Source organism: Psittacula echo (assembly GCF_963264785.1).
Source record: "Psittacula echo genome assembly, chromosome: 3".
NCBI classification, from domain to species: Eukaryota; Metazoa; Chordata; class Aves; order Psittaciformes; family Psittacidae; genus Psittacula; species Psittacula echo.
This window is the reverse complement of record NC_137736.1, coordinates 13,351,417-13,379,365: the sequence shown is the minus strand read 5'-3', so window position 1 is coordinate 13,379,365 and position 27,949 is coordinate 13,351,417. Positions and strand designations below refer to the sequence as shown.

Below are 27,949 nucleotides of genomic sequence, written 5' to 3'. Positions count from 1 at the left end.
AAACACTAAGCTAAAGGGCACTACCATCTAACTAACCCTCAATAAACAGTGTGATTAGCTCCCAATCAAGCAAAACACTTAAGTATATGCTTAGTGTTAAGCATGTGATAGAACAATTGAAGTCAATTTCTCATGTACTTGTATTTAAGCGTTTACTTAAGTGATTTGCTGGATCAAGGCCATAATGATTATGTACTTTTCCAGTAATCTCTAATGTGCTCTTTCTTAAATTCCTAGTTGGCTGGTCTCTATATTTCTCTTTTGTTACTCCTGCAGTAAGCTTTCTGACAAGTCCCATCTTGTTCTGTTTCCCTCCCGCTACAGTGGACAGGTTAACTGTGAAGAGAACTCTTCCTTCCCACTTAAGGCAATGGAGGACTTTCCACTGAACCTGAACAGCATTTGCTGAACAGCATGATACGTGTCCAGCCAAAAAAAACCCAAGCATTAAACAGATCCATGTCACTACTACTACAAAAATCACTTGTATTTGCAACCCTCAATATTCATCCCAATATCTGCTATAAGGTCCTAGTATGAAGAAAAGGTTGTCTCTTGGATATTTTTTCCAGCATTTCAGGCTCAATTACTGTGACCTTACACAAAAGCGATGTTAAAATCTGTATATTCCTCAGCACATTGTGAAAGTTCCCAAACAACTCCTGTTTCTCCAAAAGAGAGTAAGACCTTTCCTGTCAGCTGTAAGAGGCTTTGTTTCAGAGTCCTACTGTTGTTCACTCCCAGAGTTTGTAGGGCATAGAAAGGGTAACAGATGCAAAATGCAGCAGCAATGACTGCGTAGATAGTGTATGCATCTGTGTGCTGGCTCAGAAGTCAGCTACCTTCAATAGGCCAGGTCTAGCTGCTGCCTGGGATTTGGGTCTGTCCCACAGGCAGGCCAGGGTCCGTGCTTGGCAGCATGGCACTGCAGCAGGACCAAAGTACCCTGTTGATTAAGTGCAGATTGCAGACAAGCCTTGAGGCTTCGACAGTGTCCAGGGAAAACAGCTGGCTTTGATTTGGCACTGCCTGCCTACCTGCCTGATTTATTTATGGTAGCTCAAGCTGAATAACTTTGTGGCTTTATTTACCAGCAAAGAAAGGCTGCTCCTCTGCTGGCAGCATGCCATTCAGTAACCAGCTCTGCTCCTCTCCTCTGAGATTTGCAGGCTTTGTCTGGATAGAAAAGTTGTAAAAGGACAACTGCTGCTTAGGGAACATCCAGAAAGCAACTGACCTTCACCATATCCCCAGCCCGGTGCAGATGACAAGTTCTTTTTCAGTCCCTGAAGAGATTGCTTCTGTTTGTTTTGCAGTGGAAATGTTAGTGTGGTATTTGCTTGCTCTTCCCTTAAACAGGCATAAAGCACTCTAAAACACCAAATTCATTTTGTAAACACTAACAACTTCCTTCCTGCTTTTTCTGGGTTTTTCCCTATGAATCAGAAATATTCATGGTATTTCATACAGTCAGAGGTGCAAAATGCTTCATTCCCATGTGACACAGGGTGAAAAGCTGCTACATTGCTAATTCCAGTGACTAGCATTATTTTTAATCAGGAATTTAGAACCTCAATGTTTTTTGAAAATCCTAAGAAATCTGTACATTTTGCTAGCCTGAAAAGAGACTACTCTCAACTGCATAAAGGTTTTCAGTAGGTTGATGGTAACTACTTAGTTGAATATATGTTAAAACCAGAGGAGTATAATTTTTATGAGCCTTTAGCCAAGATTCAACATGTTACCAAGCATTATAGTTTAAAAAGCACCACCTAATATTTAAGGCCTTCACACTGTAGATAGTTTTGCTATTTCTTCTTCCATTCTACTGCTTTGGAAACATTACTGAAATGTTGTTGAACACAGCCGACATTTACGCCACCAAGGAATAAATCATTATTATGCTTATTCATTTCCCAACGTTTCCCCTTCAAACATTTACCATGTCTGCTTTGCTATATCAAACTGGTAAGCCCTAGTTAATTCATCAAGGTGGGCTTGAAGCATTGGCTGCATCTCCTCTCGTGGAGAAGGGGTGAGGGTTGCAGTTGACTGTTGCCCAAAGGAGATGGCAGGTGATGAAGCTACCCCTCGCACAGGAGGTGTGGGGACACGATCATCATCTTCTTCAAGCTCATCCTCCATGCCCTGATGTAGGTAGGTCTGAACTGGCAAAGGTGGACACCAACCATCACTGTCATATCTAAAATGAAAAAACAAGTAAGCATAGTATAAATCAAACCCCATCTCTGCCGTGCACTAGAGGGCATACAGGATTTCTGCTACAGTTCGAACCATCGCATGCAGTGTGAGCTTTAACATTTATTCAAAATAGGGTCATAATTGTTTAAATTCTCCTTACTGAGTCTGTTTAATTTTTCCCACAACAGCTAAGCAACTTGAACAAGATGCGCAACAAAAAAATTACTGATCCATTATAACATTTGCTAATGGTGATTAGATAATGCTACACCACAATCAACAACAAAAATGAGCTAACTCACTTCCTGGATCATTAACCTATGAGAACACATGAAGATTGACCTAGACATGAAAATAGCACCATTCTTAACAGGCAGAGTGAGCTTTATGTAGGTGCACTTATGAACATCCTTACTCCCATCCTCCCCTTTATTAGTCTATAAATTTACTATTTGTTTTTATTTTGTAGCTTAAAGAAAAAACTGCACTTTCCATATAAATGGCAGTCTTTCCACACTGCATATATATACCTACTATGATGTATATACCTACTATGATGTATATGATACCTACTATGATAATATATTCATGTTGCAGCAGCACTGACCCTAAGCATATGCTATGTCACAGCACCAGCTGATAAGACACATTAGCACACATGTTGACAGCTCTGCCAGCACCCCACCTGCTAACCAATCTTTACAGGGACTTACCTAGGCAGTGCTAAATTTCCGAGCACTTTCAAAACACCTGCCCAAAGTAAATAAAAAAATGACAACTACCAATACTCTTTAATACCAAAGTCTCTCTTCACATATAAGAGATGTTCTGATATGTTTTTGTGGGTTTTAGTCTAATACCAAATGTGTAAGAGATGATGCTACATCTGACCAAGGCTAGAAACAGAAGCTTTATATTCTATTACCACTTCTTATGCACGATTTGCCAGCAATTCAACCCTCTTCTGTCTCTGTCCTCACCACAGGACCTTTGAAGTCAGTGCTGTATTACAGTATCATCCCAGGACCCTGTCCCTTAGAGACACCAGAATCACTCAAGACGTTCAGGCCCTAGTGACTGTGGTTGTTCTCTGTGCATTATCTCCCCAGAGTAATTCCCTAATCTGAACACAGCTTCAGTTGTACACAGCTCTGCTGACGATCACACCACTAAGATTTCAACACTATTCTTCCCATCTTCAAAGCATCCAGTTTGCAGTCCCTTGAGCATCTGCACACATTTCTTAACTCCCAGTGTACTCCAAAATACCTCAAGATACACAGCTCTTTTCAAAAAGTAAAGAGACAAACAAAAGCTCTCACAGTTCTTTCGCTGTCAAAGCATCTTGCCCTCCAGAAGCCATTCCCCAAGCATCATCTAAGTCACTTTATCTTGTTTCCACCTTCAAGGACTGCTGACAAGGTACACTCCTTTTTTTCTGCAGTGCATGCAAGCAATGCATTGCATTATACAGGTAATTTCCCAAACCAGTTCAGAAATCCTCCTTTAAGGCTTCTAATTTGGAAGGACAGAATTACCAGTTTCCCAAAGAAAAATGAATCACTGCTGATTTTCTTAGGTGTGAAGCTGGGTTACAAAACGCTGGGAACACTGAGACAGAGAAGTTTTAAAACCTATATTATGAACAGAACATTTACTTTTAGCAAAACCCAAAGATTTCTAAAATTAATTACTTTTTCCTTATTCAGAAGTCTGTAGTCTGTATTTAAAAGTGCAGATTCAGAATAGCCAAAACATCCTGACTTAATCATTCAAAAGCCTGTAGAAGACATATCTTGTAATTATGGCTCATATCACTTTATATCTAGATATAACCACATATAGATACACAAACATATGTACATGTACAGAGGTAGAAATAAATATTGCATCTTAACACTTGGCATTTAGGAGCTTTTGAGTGATTGATCATTACCACTTTCATGACACAGATATTTGAGAAAACATTCTATGTTACCTATCCAATTCCTCAGGAGACAATTATGCTATGAATAACTCTAATTTGTCTTTCCTTGCAATATTAACTCATGACATTGCCAGCCAAGGTTGAAGGGACCATCCTAACTCATGCTGCTAAAAATGTACAGTGCAACAGTTCTGTCCCTTACTTTTACTCTCTCAACCTCATGCTTTCGTATAATGGTTTCTTCTTTAAAAGGGCTAGAGCAGAAAGATACTCCCCAGCGACTTTTCAGTAATGCATAAAGGAACTTTGGCTGTGCTCGCCTTTTGACCCTGCTTGCTTCAAATCCCCAAATGCTCAGCTTGATAGTAAAAAGATTTCTTACTAAAAAGCTTTCTTAGTAAAAAGATTCTGCACCATACCTTTACCTAGATTTTGTTTGAAATGTTAAAGAGCCGAAGCCTGAAGTTCAGGACATCGAAAGTCAAGATTTCAGGTCCAAGAACCTTTGTCTTTATAATCTAAGATGTCTGAAAAGCCACCAAATCTAACCTACATTTTTCAAAGTAAAAAAAGATACTTTCAAGAAAAAGCTAGCAGTAACTACACCTCATATAAATGATACAGTTATTGAAACTTCTGGAACCAGCATAGTGAATATTGGTCATATCCATGTTCTTTTTGTTTTTTTGAATATATAAACTTGGTAAAAATATAACCTTTTCCAAGTACTCATTAAAATCAAAGCACCTTAACTTCACTAGGGACCTCTGATTGTAATTTCATTATAACTAAGTTCCTAAAAAGTTCTGATTAACAAACATGACTATGTTATGTTTCTAAAAATTTTTATTCTATTCTCAGCACTTTTATTCTGTAGTAATATTTTGTTATTAAAAAGCTTGGTTCATTACATTGACATTTTTTTTTCTTCAAAATAGAAAACAGAGGTGATAGATAAAGGGCACATTCTGAAACAATTGTGTTTCATTACACAAAGAAAGCTTCCCTCTCTAGGCCTTGCAGAAAGGACTTTTTAATGTAAAAGGTATTCTCTTCTTTACTTTTTCTGGACATCCAGCAGCTAATATTCCATTTTAAGGTGTAATCAATAGAAAGAAACAAAAATAATCACTGATAACAGTATGGAGACTGCGTTTACTGGAGTTGGCTCAAACTCATACGTCTTATCAGTGAAAAAAATACAAATGGGTGATAATGAATAAGTAATAAGCATTTCCTTATTGCCAACTTTACAGATGCAACCAAACAAAAGTATCTTTTCTAAAAAGGGCAAGAAAGTGAACATGCTTCCTTGGGAGCTACTAGAAGAAAAGAGAAGCTTCAAAGACTCTGCTGTATATACAACAGAAAATTAAGTAAAATAACAAGGAACAAGCACAGAGTTTCTAGAAGACCAGAAAAAAGGGGAACGTTTCACAGGAAAGAGCTTGTCAGGATAACAACAGTATAAACAGACTTTCTACAGAAAACAACATTTTTTAAACTAGGAATTAAAGACATCCTAAAAGTTACCATATTAAATAAAATGGCTGTTTGGACTAACACGTTCACTTTTCCTTATGAGTCTTGCAGTTCATGTTATAACGGAGGTGAATGCAAGCATCAGTTCTTCTGGGAGAAGACAGTAGAGAGAACTAAGAGCATATTTTTCTTCCCTGCCTATGCTTAAGTTAGGGGACTTTTTTTCAACTTGCTGCTGTTGGGGATTTTCTTCTACAGCTTATAAATCAATAGGGCACTACTGTTAATTTCTAGTAAGCAAAATAAGGTGTCAAAATTGTTTAGTTTATTTGGGATACTCACGCTAATGAAACTCACACTTGAATTCAAGAACACAGAAAAAATAAGTTCTGTTTAGATGCCAATTCCCTTGTTTTATTGCTGTAAAAGTTCACCTGTCATATCATATTGTGAGAACTTTATTAAAGTCTTCAGTTTTTCTGACTGGAAGTTCATTTTTCAGTTGTAATCCTCAATATAATTACATCTGCATGTGATTACTTCTTAAATTAAAACACATTGAACTTGTCATACATAGTATACATCAAAGCAAATCAAGAAAACCAAAACAGTTTACAAAATTTGCTAGCTTCTTTTTTTTACCCAATACGTCAAAAAGACAACATAAGGAATGCAGTCTGTTTCAGTCGATTTTAGCATGTTGAAAAGCATAGAAACAAGATCAACCCCTGAATATCAAATGACCACTACTGCTGGACACATCCTCAGGAAGTATGGGCATGGCAGACTCACTGGGTTCAGCAAAGCTGGTTACAAATTACGGTAGCTTAAGACTGATACGGTCTAATCTTCAATGGTTCTTTTTTATGTTTGGTAGAACACACATTAGAAGGCCTTGTTACAACCACTATTAATGAGATATTATGAGAAAAAAAACCCTAAGAAGAGTAATCCAAAAGATAATCATAGGAAAAACTAAGTCTGAATTGTTGGGAACCTGTAAGACTGGTGATTACCTTATCCTTAAATAGACAGTGTTATCTTAGTGACCAACATCAGTGTTTCCAGCTAAATAACAGATACTTTATGCAACAGAGGAGTCAAGCCCTAAGTCACAGGTCATTTCTCCAGAAAGTATTTCCTTTTGCCTTTTACACTATTTTATTATCCTCAAAGAAAACCCAAGTTGTTTGCCTTCTATAGCATAATTGTTTCAGTGAAAAGGCTGCACATGTGTTTTAAGTGATAAGGACAAATATTATAAGGCAAAATAATCTTAAATTTATTTTGGCTTTTTGCAACAGAATACAGAACACGATGATTACATGCACTTTTTGCCTTGAGATTTAAACAACACTTACAATCAGTAAGGTTATTCATTTTCCCTTATATTTGTTTTAAATTCTAACTCTAATACAGCCTGAATGGAGCTTCATTTTAAAAGGAATTACACTGACTTACACAGGTAGTTATTATTCATATTGAGAGCTGAAGGACTTGGTACAAACTCAGATATTAATATTTAATTCTTCTAAGTTTCATTATAAAAATAGTGATGATCAATTCATGCTTCCAAGAAGAGAGAACACTTGAAATACTTTTACTTGGTAAAGCTATTACAATGACTTTTAAAACATGTGTTTCATCCTTAGGAAATATTGATTAATCCATGTATTTGAACAGGCAGAAATTTGTCCCTGACAGAACAATGAACAGAATAAGGTTCCAACAGAGATGACCACAGTAAACTATTCTTCTACATACTCTGATTTTACTCCAGATAACCTGGTATGTCATAATTTCACTTTATAAAAAGCATTCCATAATTGTTCTCTATGCAGAAAATGTTTCTTTCCTCTCTTTTAGTGCTTTTTTGTGTGATTTTGTGTCCTTGATAACAAGTTTAAGCTTGTTCAAGAAGTGTAAGGTTCCAGTTGTTTAAAGGCTTATACACAGCATGCCTTCCTCAACTGTGAAATTTCTTCTAAATGCCTATGAGAAGGCTATTATCCACTGGTTGATCTTCTAAAATGAATCCAATTTAGTGTGTGTATGTGTGTGTGTGTGTTGTTCTATTAGCTCTAATATTTTTAGACATCAAAGTAGTCAAAAAATACATGGAACAAGATTATATCATCCTTACCCGCGCCGAGTCCCATCATGTGCAAGCAGTCCCAACAAAATGCAATTAAGCTACATGTGAGGCGAGATACTTCTCAGCATGAGTAAGCAGAGAAGCCCTACATGATGATGAAGCAAGGTCACTTTTATTTCCATCTTCAAGAGGAGCTATTCAAACATTCCTCCTCCGTAGCCTTGAATAAGTCTATAGGATTATAGGATAAGGCGCTCTTTCTCTTTTGTTAAACAAAACAGTATAATATTGTCACTATTGTCACTTAGGAAAGTTTGAAGAAGAAGCCTCATTTCTGCAAACCACAGATTTTTCTTCAAAAGAAAAAGAAAAAAAAATTACCCTGCTTCTTGCTGATCCACCCCATAGTGTTCCAGTTCTGTGCCTGGAAGTGGCTGCACGGGAGGGGGTGGGAGGGGAACACTGGCCCAGTTTGAACCATTATTTTTCTGGGGTTTGGCAGTATTCTTGTTTTTCTTCTTTTTCCCTCCTTTGCCACCTGAAAATCCAAAAGGAAAAGTAAAATGTTAGAGATATAATGTGGGGAATAAAGCTAGTGATTTACATTTCTTTTAAAGAATTCTGATTCCAGATGGCATGCCCCAAAAAAGGAAGATGTATTTATATCTCAGCAGAATCAGCATCAGCGTGCTAATGCTGCTACAAGGTTATAAATAATAATAGTGGCATGGAAAAATATCCTGAATAATTGCTGAAGATCTCTTCTTTTTAATACTTCATCCATTTGCACCACAGTAGTGCACAACCAAGAAAAGACATGTTTTACTGAATAAGAAACATATTTCCTGATTTATTCAAGTCTGCTTTATGACTTTTATTCACTGCTAGATGAAAACATAGTAGACCACAGGTAATTATTTCAAATGTCAGAATTCAATGTGCTTCTAACACTGTTTTGCATAATCTCTTACTATGGAAAATAAAGAGGTTAAGGACACCATTTTTAAAAGTTTGTCATTAGACTCATTATCTTTCAGCCAGAATGTCAAGTATAAGTTTGTCAAAACAGAAAGAAACAGGGTTTTGCTGAGAGGAATTTATTAATTTCCATTTTTAAAAACATCAGGAAGTCATCTGCAATGTTTTAGAATTGTCTTTTTCACAGGATACAAATATCTTGTGCACTACAGAGAAGAGGCATTATTTCAGATGTACAACTCTAATGGAGGAGGCTAGTAGAAATGAAGTCAGCAATGCATTTATGCATTTTGCTTAAGCCCTTTTCTCTTCTCTTAGCATCCTCGTACCCACTTCTCCGATTGAGACACTTCCATTTGTGGGAAAGTGATACAGAGGAAGCTCTCATCCCACTTGTTTCAGTTCTTTCATTTAGCCCTGACTCCTTTTTCTTGTCAGGAATGCATTAAGGGGAAGAATGGCACAAGATTTTGAATCCTTTGACTGCTTGGAGTCCCATCTATTTATTGCCATTTTGGTGTGGTTTTCAAACCCTCTGTATTGTTGGCTGGAAGGATGGTTTGTCATATGCTTTTTCAGTGGGGTACCCAGCTGGCAGTCACTCATCACTTGTCTGTTGCAGAAAGCACAGTCTAATCCATCTTACCCACTAACGTATCTTGCTGATTTATAAGGATCAGCCCAAAAGACCTATGTAAAAAGTTCTCAACAGCAATGAATCAAAAAAGCTACAACTGGCTTGACAGGCAGGGTGACATTGTGCACTAGCAGGCAGCACGCTTTGTGCCATGGCTCTAGCCATGGCATAGAGACATACAAAAGGAGGTGCAATTCCAGCAGCTGATAGAACCACGTGTCACAGGACTTTTCATCTAAGAGGCAGTGGCTTTCTTCTGTTATCTCCAGATGTCAGCTGGACCAAAATAGGAACAAACAGAGAGGTAAGAACAAGGTGATTCTGTGATTCAGAAGTAATCGAGACTTCTCTTATCACCTCCTATTCTGCCTGCTATGGACAGGCAATGAGTCCAGTAAGGCTTCTAATCAGCCTGGCTGGCAGTGCATTGCAAACAAGACTTTGCTTTCTACTACTCAATTCCAGACCAGAGCTCTTCCTTCCTTGTCTTGGAGTATTTAGAGTTAATCCAGCCAAGACCACGTCATTCACTGTGTGTGAACTGAGCTGATATTCCATCTATTAGGATGCAAGACAGGTTCTTTCCTCCTTTTTGTAGCCTGGTAGAAAGGGAAGGATTCTAGAAAAGGGAAGAACATTTTGATCAACAGAAAAGGCACCCCAGCAATGGTGGCAATGAAGGAACAAATAAATTAACCTTCTATGATGGAAAACAAAGCTTTCAAAACATAGGTGTGGCAGAAAGCAGAGTTAGAAATAGTGTCACAGAACTGTATAAAGGAAGTATGCTAAGGGCAATTTGCAGGACATACATATGGGAATTCTGTAAAAGTCAGCAAGAGTAGGAGGCAGCAAGAGCTAAGGCAGGAGTGGCTGCTCTGGGAGGAAAGTGCGTGCATAAGAGTGTGCACATGTGTGTCGCAGGGGGATTTAAACTAGGAAAACTCAGAGAAGAGAAATGCAGAGATCAGCTGAGGTGCAGAGGAAGATTTTGGAAGTGTAGTGTCTTGGTAATCTTAGGAGATGGGTCAAATGGAGGTTGGATGTGTGGAATGCTACTATGGAAACACTCAGTTTTGGGGGGTTTTGGAGGGAAAGGTCAAAGACAATGGAGCTATTAGAAAGAGGGAAACAGAGATCTGAGGAACTGTTTAGATGAAGAGGAAGAAAGGAACTCCAAGGTCATTACTGGTAGGGAAAGCTGCCTACACTGTACACTTGGGCAGGAGATTTCTGTCCCCATGGGCAAAGTTACTCCACTGTCAGACTAGTGGAACAGACACCTAATACATAAAGCCTGATGTGTGTTTGAAAACTGTTGCACTGAAGCCTTGTCTCCCCATAGCAATGATGCTTGATGTTTCAATGCCTCCATCTCCCCACAGCAATGATGCTTGATGTTTCAATGTCTCCGTCTCCCCATAGCAATGATGCTTGATGTTTCAATGTCTCCTCACACTGAAATTCAATTATGTTCTTTAAATCCCTAGATGAATCAGGTCCCAGAAAAAGAATTTGCCAGTCAGGCTGAAGATCATAGCGCTGACATAAGCTGGGAGCTGTGCAAAGTACAGCCACAAAATTTCCCTGCCTCACAAAGCAGTTGATTTTTTAGCTATTTTCCATTCCACAGTGGGATAGGATTTCTCATTATATTCATTTGAGAGAGAGAGAGAAACTTAGTCGGCATAATAAGTAGCACTTAAGGTACTAACAAAGGAAGCGAGAGAACAATCCCTTCACCCTGATGGGGACTACATAATCAAAGCTGGTCTCTGACTCCAGTGATGCTGTAGTTGTCAGAATATTTGAAGCTCTCCCCCAGTTTCTCATGTATTACAGACATAATTAGCCTGTATTAAAGACATAATTAGCGGGCAAGGGAGAGCAAAATACTGACTCTGCAGTTCAATAGGCTGACACTCATCCGAGCATTGGGGCATCCAGATGTCAGCTGCTTTGATCACAACAGGAGTGCCCTGGCCATAGAAAAAGACTGGCTAACCTGAAGTTTCTGTATGTTGTTGGAAAATTTACTTCAAACTGAAAACACTACACAAAATATTATGTTTCCCTTGAAGTACTGGTTCAAAGTCCAGCTTTTCATCAACTGGTATTTTCCAATGAAACTTTGTATTTTCTGAGAAAATTCTTAGGCAGCTGTAGCTGTCAACACATCTGAAGTGTGACACTGCCCTCTGATAACTGGCACATATGTACCTCAGCATATCAAATTCTGCATATCCATGCAGCCAGAGGAGCAAGCTGATTTCCTAAGCTACTTGTCAATACATCTCACATACAAGAAACAAGAACCTTCCTTGAAGAACTGTATGAACTTAGCTCCCAGATACCTCTCTGTCAACGCCACAAACCTATTTTTCAGTCTCACTTAAAACAGCTAATACTCCCTATGAGAACAAAAGACCTGCAAACACCTTTGGCTATTTGAGTTATGGGCCAATGATTATGGGCTTCTAATCTCAACATTCAATTTTAACACCCATTTAAATTGACATAAAGGAGCCATTTCTAGGGCTGATCTGTTATGGTTAGGATTGCTCCAACTTATAGTAGAAATTCAGAAGGCTACAGATATAGTATGAATTTAAAATTTAAGTCACTTCAGCACTCTCATATTTCACTTAAATGAAACAGCAGACTTGCATTTTAAGTGCTGGCTTTTCAGATTTTATCTTGAAAACAAAAAATGACATAGAGGTACATAAGCAAGAAGTAAGCAAAATTAAAGAAATGAAGAAAAAGGTGTGTTTAAATATAATTTTCATTTAATCAAAGTAATTTCAAAATCATTTTCATCTAATGAAAATGTGTCGTGTTTCCAATATAACATGCAGCACACACATAAAATTTACATTTGGTTTCTATGCAGACTTGGCACAATTTCTGAAACCCCACTCATCTTGCAAGGCCCTACATTTATTTCTGAGCTGCTTCACTGAAAACCAGCATTTTTGAAACAGCTCGTGGGAGTGGGGAATCTGTTAACAACTCAACAAAAATATTCATCTCCTCATGAAGTTCCGTGTGGGAAGATGTATAAAGTGAGGATTGATGTGGAAATATAGTTGCTCCATGAACTGTGCTGTCAGGGAAAGGATGTGACAAGGCAAGGTTTGCAGTTGCACCAACAAGCAAGCTGGGTGGGAGGATTCTCCAATTATCTCCAAGTAGGTTTTGCAAAAGGCTTTCTTTTTCAGTAGAGGCCAATGTGACGCTGCTTGCTGATGTTCCAGTGGGCTCGTGCCCTCATTCTTACCCGCAAAGAAGTGCACGTGAGAGGTTTTCCACCTCCCTGGTGAGCTGCTGACCGAGACCCCTCCGTCCCTAACCCACCCACGGTAGTGGAACCAACCTGAGAGGCTGCCACTCCTTTCAGAGCTGTTGTGGGAGCTGGTGGTGCTGAAATCCTGTGACTGGTTGTGTGGCAATCTATTAGCCAATCCCTCAGCCACGCGGTAGTCAGGGATGTAAAGCAAGGCTAAGGGTTAAACGGCAAAGGTCACAGTGGCATCGTGTGATTAGTTGACAGCACAAGCACATGCAACACATGCAGTTAGCAAGTCAGATGTGGTGGGGCAGCAAGTTTTAATTCATTTTCTTTTAAATGTATACCTATCCTAGCCTAATGGAAGGCAGATGGCTTGGTGATTAGCACAGGACAGAGAGCGTTAAAAGCAGAGAACAATACACTTTGTGATTGTGTGAGGTTCAGCACACAATCTATGCATGCAAAGCATGTAAGCATTAGTTATGGTAAATACGAACAGCATCTCACATACTAAGAAGAATTTTCTAATTCATGCATAGATGTATATATAAGGGCTCTGGAAAACAAGAGCTGTATTTACCATTGTTGCCTTTGCCTTGGTCTGGGAGAGAGTAACCGAATCCCATCAGGTCATTTTTTTGCTGAATTGAGCTTTTCCACTGAGGATCAGGTAAGTCGACAGCCAACTCATGGATGCTGTTGGAATGCAGTATCTGGGTGGTGGCATATGGCGTAGCTTGAGTTATTTGGCTGGAACTGTTGTAACTAGTTTTCGTGGTGAAGTCAATGCTGCTGTAAATGGCTCCATCAGAAAGCATAGTAGCGGTTTTATCTCCTTGGCCTGGCACTGGTGGCAGCACATCTGTAGTGAACATAGGGGAATGAAACAAATCATTGATGCACAGGAAGCCTGAAAGTATCAAGGTTTAAGATGAAAAATAAATGTGTCATTTTGCATGTTTGCATTTCAGCTGAGACAGGGCCATGAGCCAACGAAGGGAAGATGATGTACAACCATCGCCATATTATCAGCATCTGTGACAGGCCTACCACTTGTCCTTCACATCTCGCTGCCTAAAACCATCTTTCTTTTATTTTTTTTTCCATGCCTTCAACTGTGAAAGGGAAGTTTGGAATATTTCTCTCCTGAAGAATGTTTTCAATTGTTCACTCTATGTCAGGAGCAATGAAACTGTCTGGGCTTCAGGAAAATGATGAAAGGAGTGAATCTACAAACCACAGAGGAAACTGTCCTAGCAAATATGTAGCAAAATTGCTAAATGGATGCCAAAGCTCTCAAAGTAATTTTTTAAGGCCATCACCTTGACTTCCTTGAAGTTTTATGCATCAGCTTATCTAATTTTCTTTGTGACATTAGCTAGTGTGTTTCTCCTTTTCAACAAAACAAAAACTTGACAAAGGCAAGTTGCTCCCATTATGTGTAAGAAAATCTGTTATTTTGAAAGGATTTAAGTGATTAGTCTCTTAAAATGGCAATGCAGTGTTGATAATGGAGAACAACTTGCTCAAGTACCCCAGTACATTTACCTGGAAAACAGTACAACATATTTAACTAAATATCTGTTGACTTTTCACATCTTTTGAATCCTATCACATACTGCAATTTGTACCTTTAATCAGTTAGATTGGCAATCTCTCTCCCTACTAAACATTGTAGTGACCTTTGCTGGTGGAATACTAGATTTAGAAGCTGAGACTAGTGAAGTGTGAAGAATTTAATGATGACTGGCATGATGTCCCAAGGAGAACCACAGCTCAGCAGATAACCCTTTTCTTGCTGTCTCAGAGGTCAATATATCAAATGGAACATTTTTTACAACTTATTTAAATTCTGAAAATGCATTTTGGAATTTACTTGTTAGAAAAATGCATCATTTATATGCCATTTGCTTTGACAGCTGAATGGCAGATACGGATTCCAGCAGTTAGATCACACTTGAGATAATGCATACATCTATAGTGAGGATGCTCAGATGCCATTCTAGGCATCACAGACATTTTATATACCTTAAGTCCCAGAGAGAAAAAGATGATTCTTGAACTTAGACAAGAGTTTAGGTTCAGTTCCAGACTCAGATATGGGTTTTGTACCTTACAGAATACAGTTTTTCTCTCACTGTTTCAAGACTTTTCCAGCAATGAGATATGATATGGCCTCCCTCACATTGTTTTTTGGGAGATTCGGGTTGTTTTGTTTTTCACTGGGATGAACATTTAGACCATGGAACTATTTTCTACTGCATTCACATCTGCAATAACAACCATTTTAATATGGATCCTAATAACATCTGCGGTCTCAGGGCAACAACATAATATTAACAATAAATATGGCAATAACAAGTGCTCAGTAGAGAGACTGCAGAAACAGATATTAAATTTGGGTCTATCATTATGATCTGCTTTTGCAGACAACAACAACAGGGAAATGGGCACAATCAAGTATTTAAAATGCCTTAATTTTATTAACTTTTATCTGCAGATAAAATGCAAGTAAAAAAAAAAAAAATTACCATGAATGCAAATTACAGGCCATATTTCAAAATCAGGTTATTATTATCTATCTGCACTGATCCACTGTGCTTTCTAGGGGCAGCACACAATCATAAAACCATCTATGTGCAAAATACAGCATGTGATGTGAGAGACAAGTGCAGCCCTGTCTTTCTTGCATGTCATTCACAACATGAAGAGTTTTCCTTTCCACAACTGGTTTCATCAAAGTATAGTGGATTGAAGCTTAGTAAATAAATTCTGTTTGATGTATAAAATGAAGGAAGTCCAGTTCCAGCTGTCTGTGTTGGCTTTGCAGACTCACAAGTGAAAACTAGCAAAATGTCTCATCTCTCAAGACAGACATCTATCCTTATAACATGTTTCAAGCAACTGAAGAGGTATCATCCCCATACAGTCATTTTAAAATGGAGAACTATACATTCACAAACAATTGAAAGGAAAGTTGTATAGCTTCCCACCAGCCAAGAACTTTCAGTCATTCCTACGAATAAGATGAGGTTCTCCAGACATTCTGAGAATTTCTAGTGCAACCACAGATTATTTTTTTAACCACAAGGAGATGTATACACTAAGCACTCAAAGAACTATTAAAGTGCCATAATCACCTAGTAAAAGATCAAGTGTGATTTTCCCACCAAGTCATCATAGCAAAAAAACCCACACTGAACATTTCAGACCAAAGATGAAGACACATTTCCCATTGGACGCTTTCCCAAAAGCTCTCCAAAATCCACCTTGTTTTGTAACTCTTGAAATAAATGAAGTAGTGCTGAAGGACTTCCTGAGGAAAAGTCTGTCTTCCTCCCTCAGGAGATGTAGTACCATTTTGTGGCCTTGTGCAACTCCAAACCCAACCTGTGTGTCCTACTCACACCCTTGTTCTCAAATGCCTATCTAGGACGCAACGTATTTCACTCTTAAAGGCAATGTTAGATCTGCCTCCCTCAGTTTCTGAGTTTCCAGAGTGATTGATTACCACCTTACTGTTTTCAAAATTCTTAGAGACTTTTTATATTTTCACAAACCCTTTAACCAGTAAAGGCCCAAGTTCTATCTATACAGTTAATTCATGTTAAGAGACATCTGACTTGTAATGCATCTGCAGTGAAGAAGAGTCCAAACTCAGCTGCTGAAACAGATATGGAAAAATGGTCCCAAACCAGCCAGAATAAAAGTATGAGCTCAACTGTAAAGCTCATGGGTGAATTAAGCTGCTGAATTTCAAAATATAACTGTTGCATCACTTGGACAAATTTGGATCTATGCCTCATCCACATTGAAGCCAAAACCTTTAAGACATGCTTCTAATTTCAGTTGTATAGAGGCAAATGATAGAAGAAAATTGGTAATTTTTCTGTATTTTGTGAGCTTAAGAAAAGATGGAAAAATACTGAAGGATTTTATTTTCAAGATATTCACAACAAAGAAGCTGGCAGATATTCAGTTGCCTTCTCAATATTATAAAAAGTTTTGCTTACTTTAAAATATTTTTGTAAGACAAGCTTTACAACATTTTTATATGGAAAATAAATCTAGAGTGTTTTGTTGTAATTTGAAGTCACCGTAGTCAAACCACAGGAAAGAAGTTTTGTACGGGAACATATAACCAATGTGAGGGATGGTTTTCAGAAGCAGATTCTGGTACAGTTCAAATGTGAATTCTTTTCACAGTTATCAACTTGACGGTTTTATAGATTTTTTTGCATTTTAATGTATTTTTGATATATAAAGTTGTCTTGACTTTTGTTTACTTATTTATGGCTTAGAAATATTTCTATACTCATTTACATTAGGAACTCTGGTTGTGAATACCACTATGGAGAGCTAACTGTGTTACAACATCACTGAAACCAAGGAAGTAGGAGAGATGTGAAGATTACTATCACTTTTAGAAATCCCAACCACACATATTGAAATTCCCGTCTAAGTAAAATGTTTGAAAGAAAATAACCCCTCTAAAGATTCATCACATTAATCATTACCTCATCTCCCCAACAGGTCTCTCTCATTTCAAAATGGAAATAAACCCCTAAAGAATCTAAATGGTTCCCCTCTTTGTGTATTTTTCCTCCAATAAGAAGGAAAGTTTCTGAAGATTTTTGAAACCTTCTTCGTGGATTATGATTGAGACTGAGAGCAGTCCCTCACCAGGAGGAGGATGAGTAAGCTGACAGCAACGATGTTCTTCTGTCCTTCTGCTGAAGGAACATCCTTCCTGCACCCCCGGAGGAGTTCTCTGCTCTTATGGCCATCCTCTATCCCTGGCTACATTGCCCTGCATGCAGATTGCTCATCTCCACGTAAGAGGTAATGAGTTTGAGCAACAGATACATTTCTCTTGAGATAATAAGCAGACCCTGTCTCATCGCTGTGGGGTAAATTACAAACTAGATCTACATTCTAAAGAAGTAGAAAAAGACAAAGCATTCTAAACTCAATTTTAAATCAAATTGTGAGTCAAACATAGAAATAACTATAAGGATGAAAATGCTACACAATGTTTATCATAGGTGTTAACTAACAGAAGAAGAGAAGACTCCAGGGAGACCTTATAGTAGCCTTCCAATACCTTAAGGAGGCCTGAAAGAAACCTGGAGAGGGAGTTTTTACAAGGGCCTGTAGTGATAGGACAAGGGGGAATGGGTTTAAGCTGAAAGATGATAGATTTTTATTAGATATTAGGAAGAAATTCTTCACTGTGAGGGTAGTGAGACATTGGAACAGGTTGTCCTGAGAAGCTGTGGCTTTCCCATCCCTGGAAGCGTTCAAGGGTTGGATGGGGCTTTGAGCAATCTGGTCCAGTGGACAGTGTCCCTGCCTGTGGCAGTGGGGTTGGAAGTAGATGCTCTTTAAGGTCCCTTCCAACCCAAACCATTCTATGATTCTATTGTGTACTATACAGCGAATTAATAAAAGGAAACCTACCTCCACGACCAAAATTGCCAAGGTCATTGGGTCCACTAGTGCTGTTGTTTACCGGCAGACTTGTGGCAGGCCAAGAGTCTGCAAGCCAAGGATAACTGGGGTCACTTGCATTCAACAGACCTGGTCGACTGAAGCAGAATAGAAAAAAAAGATATACATACAAATATATATAGACATACTTAAAAAATTAAAGTATCTGTGAGACAACTAGTGATTGAAGAGACCATATCACTGTTCTCCTAACACTGTAGGTAAAAGACAGTTTAGGAGACTTCCATTTCTTTCAAATTAAAATTGTGTAGCCTTTGATGATTTAAAGACCTTGAGCAGTTAATTAAGGTTATATACAAATCAACTTTGTCAGTAGAACTGGGACTAGGCATCAGTCGTGATTCTGCCAGAATCCAAATGAACCCCGTTGTCTGTGTGAAACAGGGGTTAGGCAGCACCATCATGGGATCCTACACCAGGGCTGCATGATAAATTATCACCTCAAGGGAGCCATCACTCAAACTGATTGCTCCGTATCAGCCATTTCCAGGACTTTGGGCTACTACTTCTTCTTCCCCTTGCATCCCAAATGCACGCCTGTCATCTGCAGGCTGGTAACTCTTTCTTTAAGCACTCTTGGACAGTTTAGAGGCAAGCAGGTTTGATTAGGATAAATGGAAAATCCACAGTTCTCTTTAAGTGCCACTACTGTATGGCTTTTATATCCCTGCAATTCCCAGCTTTGAGAGCAGTATTAAACAGCAAGTCTGTTGAAAGAGAAGGGACACTTGGGCCATTAGGCACCATGTCTTGCTCACTCTAGGATAAAGAGCCAGAAATTTAGCAAGGCAGGTGGATTGTTTGTATTCGTATTTAACAGGAAAAACAAATAATTTCCTACAGACATCCCCTTCCCCTAAATGAAAACAAACCCCCATACACACTTCTGCAGCTTTTCCAGGTTATTAATGCACTCATGAAGTTGGAGCAACATCTCCGATCATTGTGCGTTATAGACCCCTGCCTGGTACAATCCCTAAGAGAAACATCGGTTTCTATGGAAACGGCAATAAGAAGACCCAGCCGCCTTCTTGCCACATCTACTCGCTCTCATTAGGCCTAATCTCTTTTTGCTAAAATATTGATTAAACGGGAGATTGGAAGTTATTACCAGGGCCTAATTACAATCTCCATATTGGCAAAGGGAAAATAGATGAGGATATATGGGCCTGTTATCAACTTTTATCAATTTCAGTTGAGTAGCCAAAGTTGTGGAATCCAGTCCTATCAATCTACAGCCTATTCATCATCCATGAATCATTTATTTTGTGATCGATTAAGTGTAATTGTTCACTCACAGCAATTTAAGGGGAGCCAATAAGGAGTCTTAAACAACAGCAACTTCATTTGCTAATGTCTAATTAATGCAATAAACATCCCAGTAACAAATGAACACATTCCTTGTGATATTTACTACTCATTTCTTCCAGGGCATCTGGGAGATATGAAACATCTGAGCTTGATTCCTCCAAAGTGCACAGCAGATAGGTCATTAAACCTTGTGGTAAGCTGCTGAACTCCTCCTAGTGCTGTCAGTCTTCCCAATGATCGGTTATGACTCAAGTGCATCACCTATAGCATTTTTCAGATCCCTAATTTTAACAATTAACACAATGGAAAGACCTTTATACAAAGAAACATACCTTCCATTGCTCATTAGTCCTCCATCTCCTCTTTGGAAAGTGACTGTGTTTTGGTTGGAAAAACGAAACAAACAAAAGTACACACACACACGCACACACATATAAGACAGGGAAAAATTAATTAGTAATAATTAAAAGTAACAATTCAAACTGCTCAGTGTCCAAGATCGGAGGCCTCTTAGCATCATCACATAACATAGTACAGAAAGTGTAAGAAAAGGATCAAACACATGAGGCTTACGATTTGGTTTGGATTTCACTGCACATTATTGATTAACATCAATTTGCTCTGTAGCTTGCAAGGCAAAGCTGACGCCTGGGCAAAAGGCCTGAATTTACCACAGGCCCCTTCATATGACTTTGCTTTGCAAGATTGAGCCATGTGATGAAATTGTTTTCTTGGCATGCTTTTCTTCAGTACATAATGACATTGCACCAGTGAGTTAATATCATGTTGTAATGCAGTAATATAATGTCACCACACAAATATGCCATTTCCCAGGACAAATATAAAGAGGTGGCAGCTCTATTAGAGATGAAGGGGTGAAAAAAAGCATAGAGCTGCACTGTTTCCATTAGAAGTATAGTATAAGAACCAGCACCCACACATAAATGCATACACGCCAGTATCACTGGGAAAAAAATGTGTTTCTAGTCTTGCCATGGGGGATGCCAAGGACATATTCAGAGGGAGACAATTGTTTTTATGGCTCCATTCATGGGTATTTGAAAAAAAAAAAACAGCCTATCCCTTATCTTTCTTATTAACAGGATTACATTTCAGGGCAATATAGGTAAACCCACATTACTGGTGAGATGCTAATTGACAACATTTGATGCTCCTTTTTGAAACATTGGCAAATATTTTGAATCAAGGCCAATAGACTACTCTCATTCTCAGTGGCAATATCCCATTATTTATTGTCAGACACAGATAAGGCAGACTATTAAATTATATCAGTGTCCTGGACACCTGCAGCCTTACAGGCCACTGACAAGCTGAGGGTTTGAATTTCAGAAAGGAATGGAAAAGTCTGTGGCCAGTTTAATTTCAAATTGGCTTCATTTAGGAAATACTATTTGCCTTTGTAACACAGACATTCCAATCATTAAATTATAGCTCCCAGAGTATTTGCAAGATTTTCTAAATATTAGTCCAAACTAGACTGATTCAAGATTAGGCTTTGTGTTATACACCATTCTAATCAGACAAAATTACTATAGCTTATAGAAATGCTGTGATCATTAAAAAAATTAGCAATGACATAAATCCACTGGGATAATACTTCTGATACCCTATAGAATCCTTGTCACTTTATTAACTCCTAGGATAATTTCACATTCGGCAAAGGAGACAACACTGGCCCCAGTGGAAGCACTGCTGGAAGAGCGCTTGGGTAGGGTGATTAATTACCCTTCACTGCAGAACAGACTAATATCAATATCAGAAAATCACTGCAGTCATATGTCACATCAAAATGGTTAATAGCTGAATTTTGAAAGGATGTAATCAAACCAATTAATGAAAAGAAAATCAAAATGCAAAGTATGGGAAGTACTAAATAAAAGTCTGCTTTGAAAACCAAGACATGGTAAAACATTGCAGCTAATTAATTTTAGAGCTGATGCTACTTTCACTCACATTGTTTCTAATACACTGTCAAATGACTGTACCTCTCGTTGCTTAAAAATGAATAAACTGAGGTGCTGTGGATACCACATGTGAATATGCTAAGAGGTGGGTACTGCCTGGATATGTTTAAGTGTGTTGGCCAAAGCACATTTGATACTGTTTCCTTTCTCCTCCTCCTCCTCCTTTTCGAATTTAACACTCCATTTCTCCAGCTTTCTGCATTTGTCAAAGTGACAAGAAATAAGGAAAGTGAGAAACAACGGTGCATTCGCTAACAACCCTTATAAATGAAGTTTACAGATTTAAGGGAGTTCTAGTAAAACATATTTTCTGAAAACTTCTTGGGATTAATGCTGTTGTTTAAGCTATCATCTACCAGAAATGCTATGGAAATAATATTGTCACTGCTTGTATAGCACATACAGGTGTGTGAGAATTTAATGCCATGGGGAGAAAAAATATCAATATTTGTGGCCTTCAAAATATTTATATCCCTTGTGTTACCTTTATAAATCAAGCTGAAATGAGGGAGCTAGTATGAGATTGCAGCAGTGTTTGTCAGGTACATTTTATTTTCTGTGTAGTGAGGTACGGAAAAAACTCCAAGGTATGCTGTGAGAAACACATCAAGAAGACATGACATTGGAACCTCTTTGCTAGAGCTGTAATTGCTGCAGATTGGCTGTGGCATATGAACATGTGGAGAAGAGACAGGTATCACACCATTTACTTCTGTGTATACTGCCTGTAGTAACTGTTTCCTGGCTTTTTCCTACATAAAATAATCTTACACCCTCCCAACATAAACACTGTTTTTAGAAAAAAAAGTTCAATTTAGTTTATTAAAAAAAGAACTTGTCTTGGAGTGACATTGTTTTTCCTGCAAAGACTGTGCTTGGCTTACATGATGTGTATGGAACTGGGAAGGAATACATGTTCTTCTGCTTACTCTCCACCCTGTGTACCATGCATGGATGGTTATAATTTTCATGAGAAAATAAACAAGAAAGCATTTTAGTTACTATTCTTGGTGGAAAAGGCTCCAGAATATCAACTAAACTAGGCAAATTCCATCCTGACATATCAGGATGGTAAAGAAAAAAAAGTCATATTCATGATGCCATCCATAAATGGGCTACCTAAGCCAGGATAGAGAAGATGCTTTTCTTTTAGAATCAATATTGTGAAAGGAAAGACAGCTAACAACAGAAGATATGGTCAGGCTGCCAACAAAAGCACTATGTTTATCATTCCTGCCATACATTTTGTCAGGGTTTTTGCCTGCAGTTTGATTTCTGCAATTACAAAACAAGTCTAAACGCCTGAATAGGAGCATACTTAATGCAATGCAGGCTTGTAGATGTCATTGTAAAAATAAAACACACAGACAGCTGGCTTTATTCATCCTGTCTCCACTTCAAAAAGAAGCAGAGCAGTTTCAAGGGGCAATGCAAGCGGAGGAAGGGAAGGATGTCCCTATCCCTGACCCACCCATCTCCCTTGCTTTTTATCACTGAGGAAGCAAAAAAGCTCTTTCAGCAGTCTTTGCATCTGATATATGTTCTTAGAAAGGCTGAAGACCTGCAGGGATGAGATTGGTTTTCAAACGAAGATGAAAAAATAACCTCTGAATAGAGAGATTTTGAAGGAATCCCCACCAGCTTATACTTCAAGGACTGTAAAAATGCAGAAATATAATCCAAAGTGCATTTTAAATGCATAAATATTTAAGGAAATTATACTGTATATATTTGTATGAAGAACAGCAAATGCTAAGGAGCTTTTCACATGCTTTTTATTAAATATATAAGGAGGTACCCAAGCCATTTACTAATATTATCTGACAAGGTTGAACTTAATCTTCAAGCCTGCTAGAATTGGAAAAATACGAATGTATAGTAAGTTGACATTCTGAGGCAAGAAAGCTTTCGAAAGCTTTAGAAAGCTTTCTGTATGCCTATCTCTAGTAGGCCACATTTTCCTACTGCAAATGAAAACTTTAATGTTCCCAGCCAAGTCTCATTCCTTTTTCTGATAAGCTGTTCCTCAAATATGAATGTAGATTAATCCTCTTTTAATAAGCATTAGCTCAGAACAGATAATCAGCATAGAAAAATTCCATCAAATCTTCTGTCTAGTTTTGGATGATTCTGTCAAACAATTTATCCTTTTTTAACAGTTGCAGGAGCAGCACACAAAATATGTAGCATTCCATAACTCTCTATTTTTAATTTGGTTTTGTTTACTCAGTTTCATGAAATCTTTAATCCCAAGGAGCACTAGTCACTACATAAGCTTGCCTACTCAAAAGTGAAAATACGTGTTTACTTTCTTTGCATGACTGATGGTCTAAACACTTGAAACACCTGAGTATTCAAGCGAGTGGGTACTGGCACAACAATGAGATTGAGGGTGCAGGAAAGATAAGCAGATAAATGAAACTGCTCTTATTTCTACAGATGGATTCCATGCCTCTGTTGTAGAAGTCCTTATACCAAACTTTGAAAAGAGAATTGCAACTTCCAGTACAAAATAAACAAATTCTGTTCCATCACTGTACTACAGGAACAAAATAATTAATCTAATAATTGGTCAGATATCACTTTTCAGACAACTGAAAATGGGTAACAACTGTATTCACTTCTCTCTGTGCCAGATTTGGGTTTGATGACAATATGTCACGGTCCTGAAAATACACATTTCTTGTAGAGCTGCAGATGACAGTACTACTCACCAGCAGCAATCTAACAAACATTGACAGAAATCATATGTTTTGTAGTACTGGTATTGGAATCAGTGCCTGATGAGTCATGATGAGGGAAAGGGAAGTGGAAGAATAGCGTTGTACAAAATTGTGGCTCAGTAACTACTGAAAATAAGTAAGAAGCTATGATTTTCAATGCCACTTTATTTGTGACCTTCTGAGCAATTGATCAGTGCCTAGGAAAATGTTCACAAAGACAGAAAGCTTAATGAATTTAAATTCATTCTTCTCTGGCATAAGTCTTTACCAATTGTGATATTTGCTCTTCGCTCTTCTCCTACACAGAGTGTTACAGTACTTTAGTAACACAGCAGAAATTATATCTCTTAGGAGCCTAATAACAGAACAGAAATAATAAAACAGTCCCAGTAAATCACTTATAATCTGAAAATGACCCAAAAGAACATTTTTTGCAAGTAATTATACAACTGCAAAATCCAGACTTTAAACCAACTATTTTTAGTGCTTTAAGTTCTACATATATGCAAAGACAACTGAAGAAAAACAAACCAAAAAAAACCCACTTACATCAGAAATAACTGAAACAAACAAGTTTCTGTTTTGTGTCTGAAATAGAAAGTATACAAATGTTATACTAATACATTTGATTCTTTTTATTACAGTCAAATCTGCACATTCTGCAACTTTCTGAAGGAAGCAGATGTCTGAACAAAAATTGTGCACCTTCTAAAATTTGAGCATATCAGGATAAAATCATATTTAGCAAACTTTACTGACAGCTGCCTCTGATGAGATTCTGAAAGCTACATACCACTGCCTATAAATATTTAGATCTGAAACCGAACTGTTTATGAATCGTAACTTCACAGGAACAACATACAGTTGTGAGCGTTGTTAAACCTCCACAAGCATTGGTCTAAATGATATTACCAATGGCAAATTCTTCAAATACTAGAGAACTAGTAACATTTCTTAGGGAACTCTGTATGTACAGATAAAAAATACGGACTTTGTTCTTTCATAAGAACAACTGGTTTATTAGATTAATGATATTTTTCTGGACTTGACTCCTGGATGACTCAGGTTCTCAGTACCTCCAGAAATGATTACAGGCCAGGAAACAGAACTATGCGCTGTTATAATTCTGTAAAGCAAATTTTGGCAGTGCCTCTGACATATCTTAGTTGCCCAGTACATGTGGATCAAGTACACTGAATCATGTACAGTCATTGTGGCTCCAGCACAACCCCGTGTCATGTCAATATATGTTTACCAAGACAGTGGAAAAACCTCACCACAGTTACAGACAGCTGACCTTGGCATGATCAAAGGAACCAAATGCAAAGATGCATTATTTCATTTTGGAAAAATCCCATGTTGTGTCTCAAAGAAAAGCAAGTAAAGCATTTAGGGTGGCATGTGTTGTGCCACAGCTTAGATTAACTTGAACAAACCTGCCTGGAAGCCAGAGGAGCAATTCCTGAGACCTCAGAGATTCTCCATGAGGACACTTCTCCCTCACAATGTCACAGGGCCCTGGAGCAGACACCACCACTTTCACTTATGTGCCTTGATAGTCATCTGCTCTTTTCTACTAAGCTAAACACTCAGACTGTGCCTGAAGATACAAGCAAAAGCGAGAAAGCAGCTAGCTGAGCATGATGGCTGGTTCAGCAGTGCAGTAGGAAGACTAGCCTCTGTCACATAGATGGCAGAGGGGAACAGAAGAAGAAACAGCTTTGGTAAGTGCAACCAAGGGGCCAAGCTACATGCAAAAAACTTTACAGACTTCTGCTGGGAAATGCTGAGATTTATCAGCCTTTTATACCATACCACTGAGGTGTAATTATTTTTGAGTTTTGAATCTTGAGCTTATGTATGAGAGAAGCTCATTATTTGTATTAATTAGTACTATTAATTGTACGCTCTATTTTTCTTGACTATCCGTATTTTGACTGAGATGTTTGCAACCTGCTGTTTCAGCCACACTTCGTTTATTCTTCACCTATCTTTAATCACGCTTATGATAATGGTCTACCGTATGCCACATTTATTAAAGATATGAAAACTAGGATATCAGCTTTGAATTGGATAGGCAGAAAAAAAACAAATGCTTCCATTTCAAAGACACTAAAAGCAAGGCGTGCATAGGTTAATCACTAGATTGCTTGAAGATTTTAACACCTCACAGTAAGGCTGACTTATGCGCAACAGCTGAAGGGGGGAGAAAGTTCCATTTCTCCCGTTTGATCTTAAAAATGTTTGAGATTTTTTTTTTGAGCTTTAAAATAAAAATTCAGTTATATACAATTAATGCTTGTTTATGTTAAGTTAATTCAAGCATCCTGTCCTGCAAATTACTTTCAAAACTGCATTATTTTGAGGAGCTAGATGAATAAGAAGCATGCAGAATTAGAATGATAGATATTAATGGTGATAGATTTGATGGTACCCTGGAATCACTAGGAGAATGAATGCAACATTTTTATCACAGATAGGCAGCACAAGTATTTCTCCTTGTATTTGGTTTTAATTCTGCATCTCTCACATGTTTGTAAACACTTAAGATAGCTAATGTTTGCAATGATGTGTTGGTGAGGTAAGAGACAGACTAATGGACAGTACCTGCAGGGGTGAAGGTGAAGGACTGAACTGCAAAACAAGAAAGCAAACACATTGTGAGTTACACACCCTGATAATAAGCACTAATTGCAGGGCACGAGTTTCCTCTGGAATTTACTCAGCTGTGACTGAATATCATAAGCAGGGCATAACAGTTGAGCTTAAAGCACTAACCAGCCAGCAGCCAATGAGAAATTATGGTTAGAAAGGTGAGCAGTGAATTTTGACAGTCATATCTGAAGATTTTATGTGTGGGCATGCTGTTCTCGAAATTGTGAACATTAGGATGAATTTTGAAGTATGATCCGTTATCAACTTCCCTTGCTGAAAGCATACAGTATTTCATAATTCTGACAATGAGAATTCCGTGGTATGATTCAATGTTCACACCACAATTAGATGCAGCAAACATTATGAGAAGGAATGAGTTGCAGGAGACACACTGTTTATGACTATTATAATTATGTACAGCTATGCATTTTAACGTATACAAGACTTTGCTCGCAATCTCTCTCCCCTCCCACCCCCCAACATGCCAACTCACACACAGGGCTAATAATTCTGCTTTAAAAAAAAGAGTCGTCTTAGTTTGTGTCCAAAGTTTATCCACAGGACTTTTCCCTAAGAGCAGTAACTGTACAGCTATCCCCTAATATGAAATACCTTGGGATCTAGATTGATATTTCATAGAAACAGATGGGTAGGTGTGTGTGATGTATATTAGTTTCTCAGTTAACACCACCCCACCTCTCAGCCAGTAAAAGTCATTGCTGTTAAAGGAAATCGGAAAACACCTCAGCAAAAAGCATAACCTATGAATGATGCATGGTGATGCAAGATGAAGTTCCACAAAAACCAAGTCAGCCCAAGAGACACTGAAAGGATCTCTCCTCCCTCTATTCTCACTGCTCATCTGATTTCTTCTTGGGCTGCCTTGTTTCACTAAGCCAATGGAAAACTAATCCAGCAGAAAGGATTGAAAAAAAACACAGAAGAGTTTCCTTTCGGTTTAGTGAGCCGTCTGGACATGGATGAGACTGATGATGGTTAAAGCTGAGGGCTGAGAGCAGAGAATGAATGTTGGTGTTTTGGCAAGTAGTTAGAGATGCTCATCCACTTATGAAACCTGAGTCCTTGGGTTTGCATGTGATAACTTGAAAAGAGAGGAGTACTAGTGTAACTTTAGCGTGATACATGTCAAC

The 27,949-nt window shown here is 38.2% G+C and overlaps 1 protein-coding gene across 1 annotated transcript in view; it reads right to left on the bottom strand.

The window, feature by feature from the left end:
• Positions 1–27,949, bottom strand: part of ROBO2 (roundabout guidance receptor 2) — a gene marked incomplete at its 3' end in the record, with an annotated part of 450,916 nt that overhangs the window by 25,297 nt on the left and 397,670 nt on the right. Inside the window, exons 19-25 of the mRNA XM_080612699.1 lie at positions 26,751–26,777; positions 19,768–19,810; positions 18,074–18,201; positions 13,194–13,475; positions 12,698–12,823; positions 8,088–8,244; positions 1,943–2,203 (exon numbers count right to left, since the gene is read on the bottom strand). Of these exons, the coding sequence (XP_080468825.1) occupies positions 1,943–2,203; positions 8,088–8,244; positions 12,698–12,823; positions 13,194–13,475; positions 18,074–18,201; positions 19,768–19,810; positions 26,751–26,777 (1,024 nt within the window). The remainder of the gene's footprint in view (positions 1–1,942; positions 2,204–8,087; positions 8,245–12,697; positions 12,824–13,193; positions 13,476–18,073; positions 18,202–19,767; positions 19,811–26,750; positions 26,778–27,949) is intronic.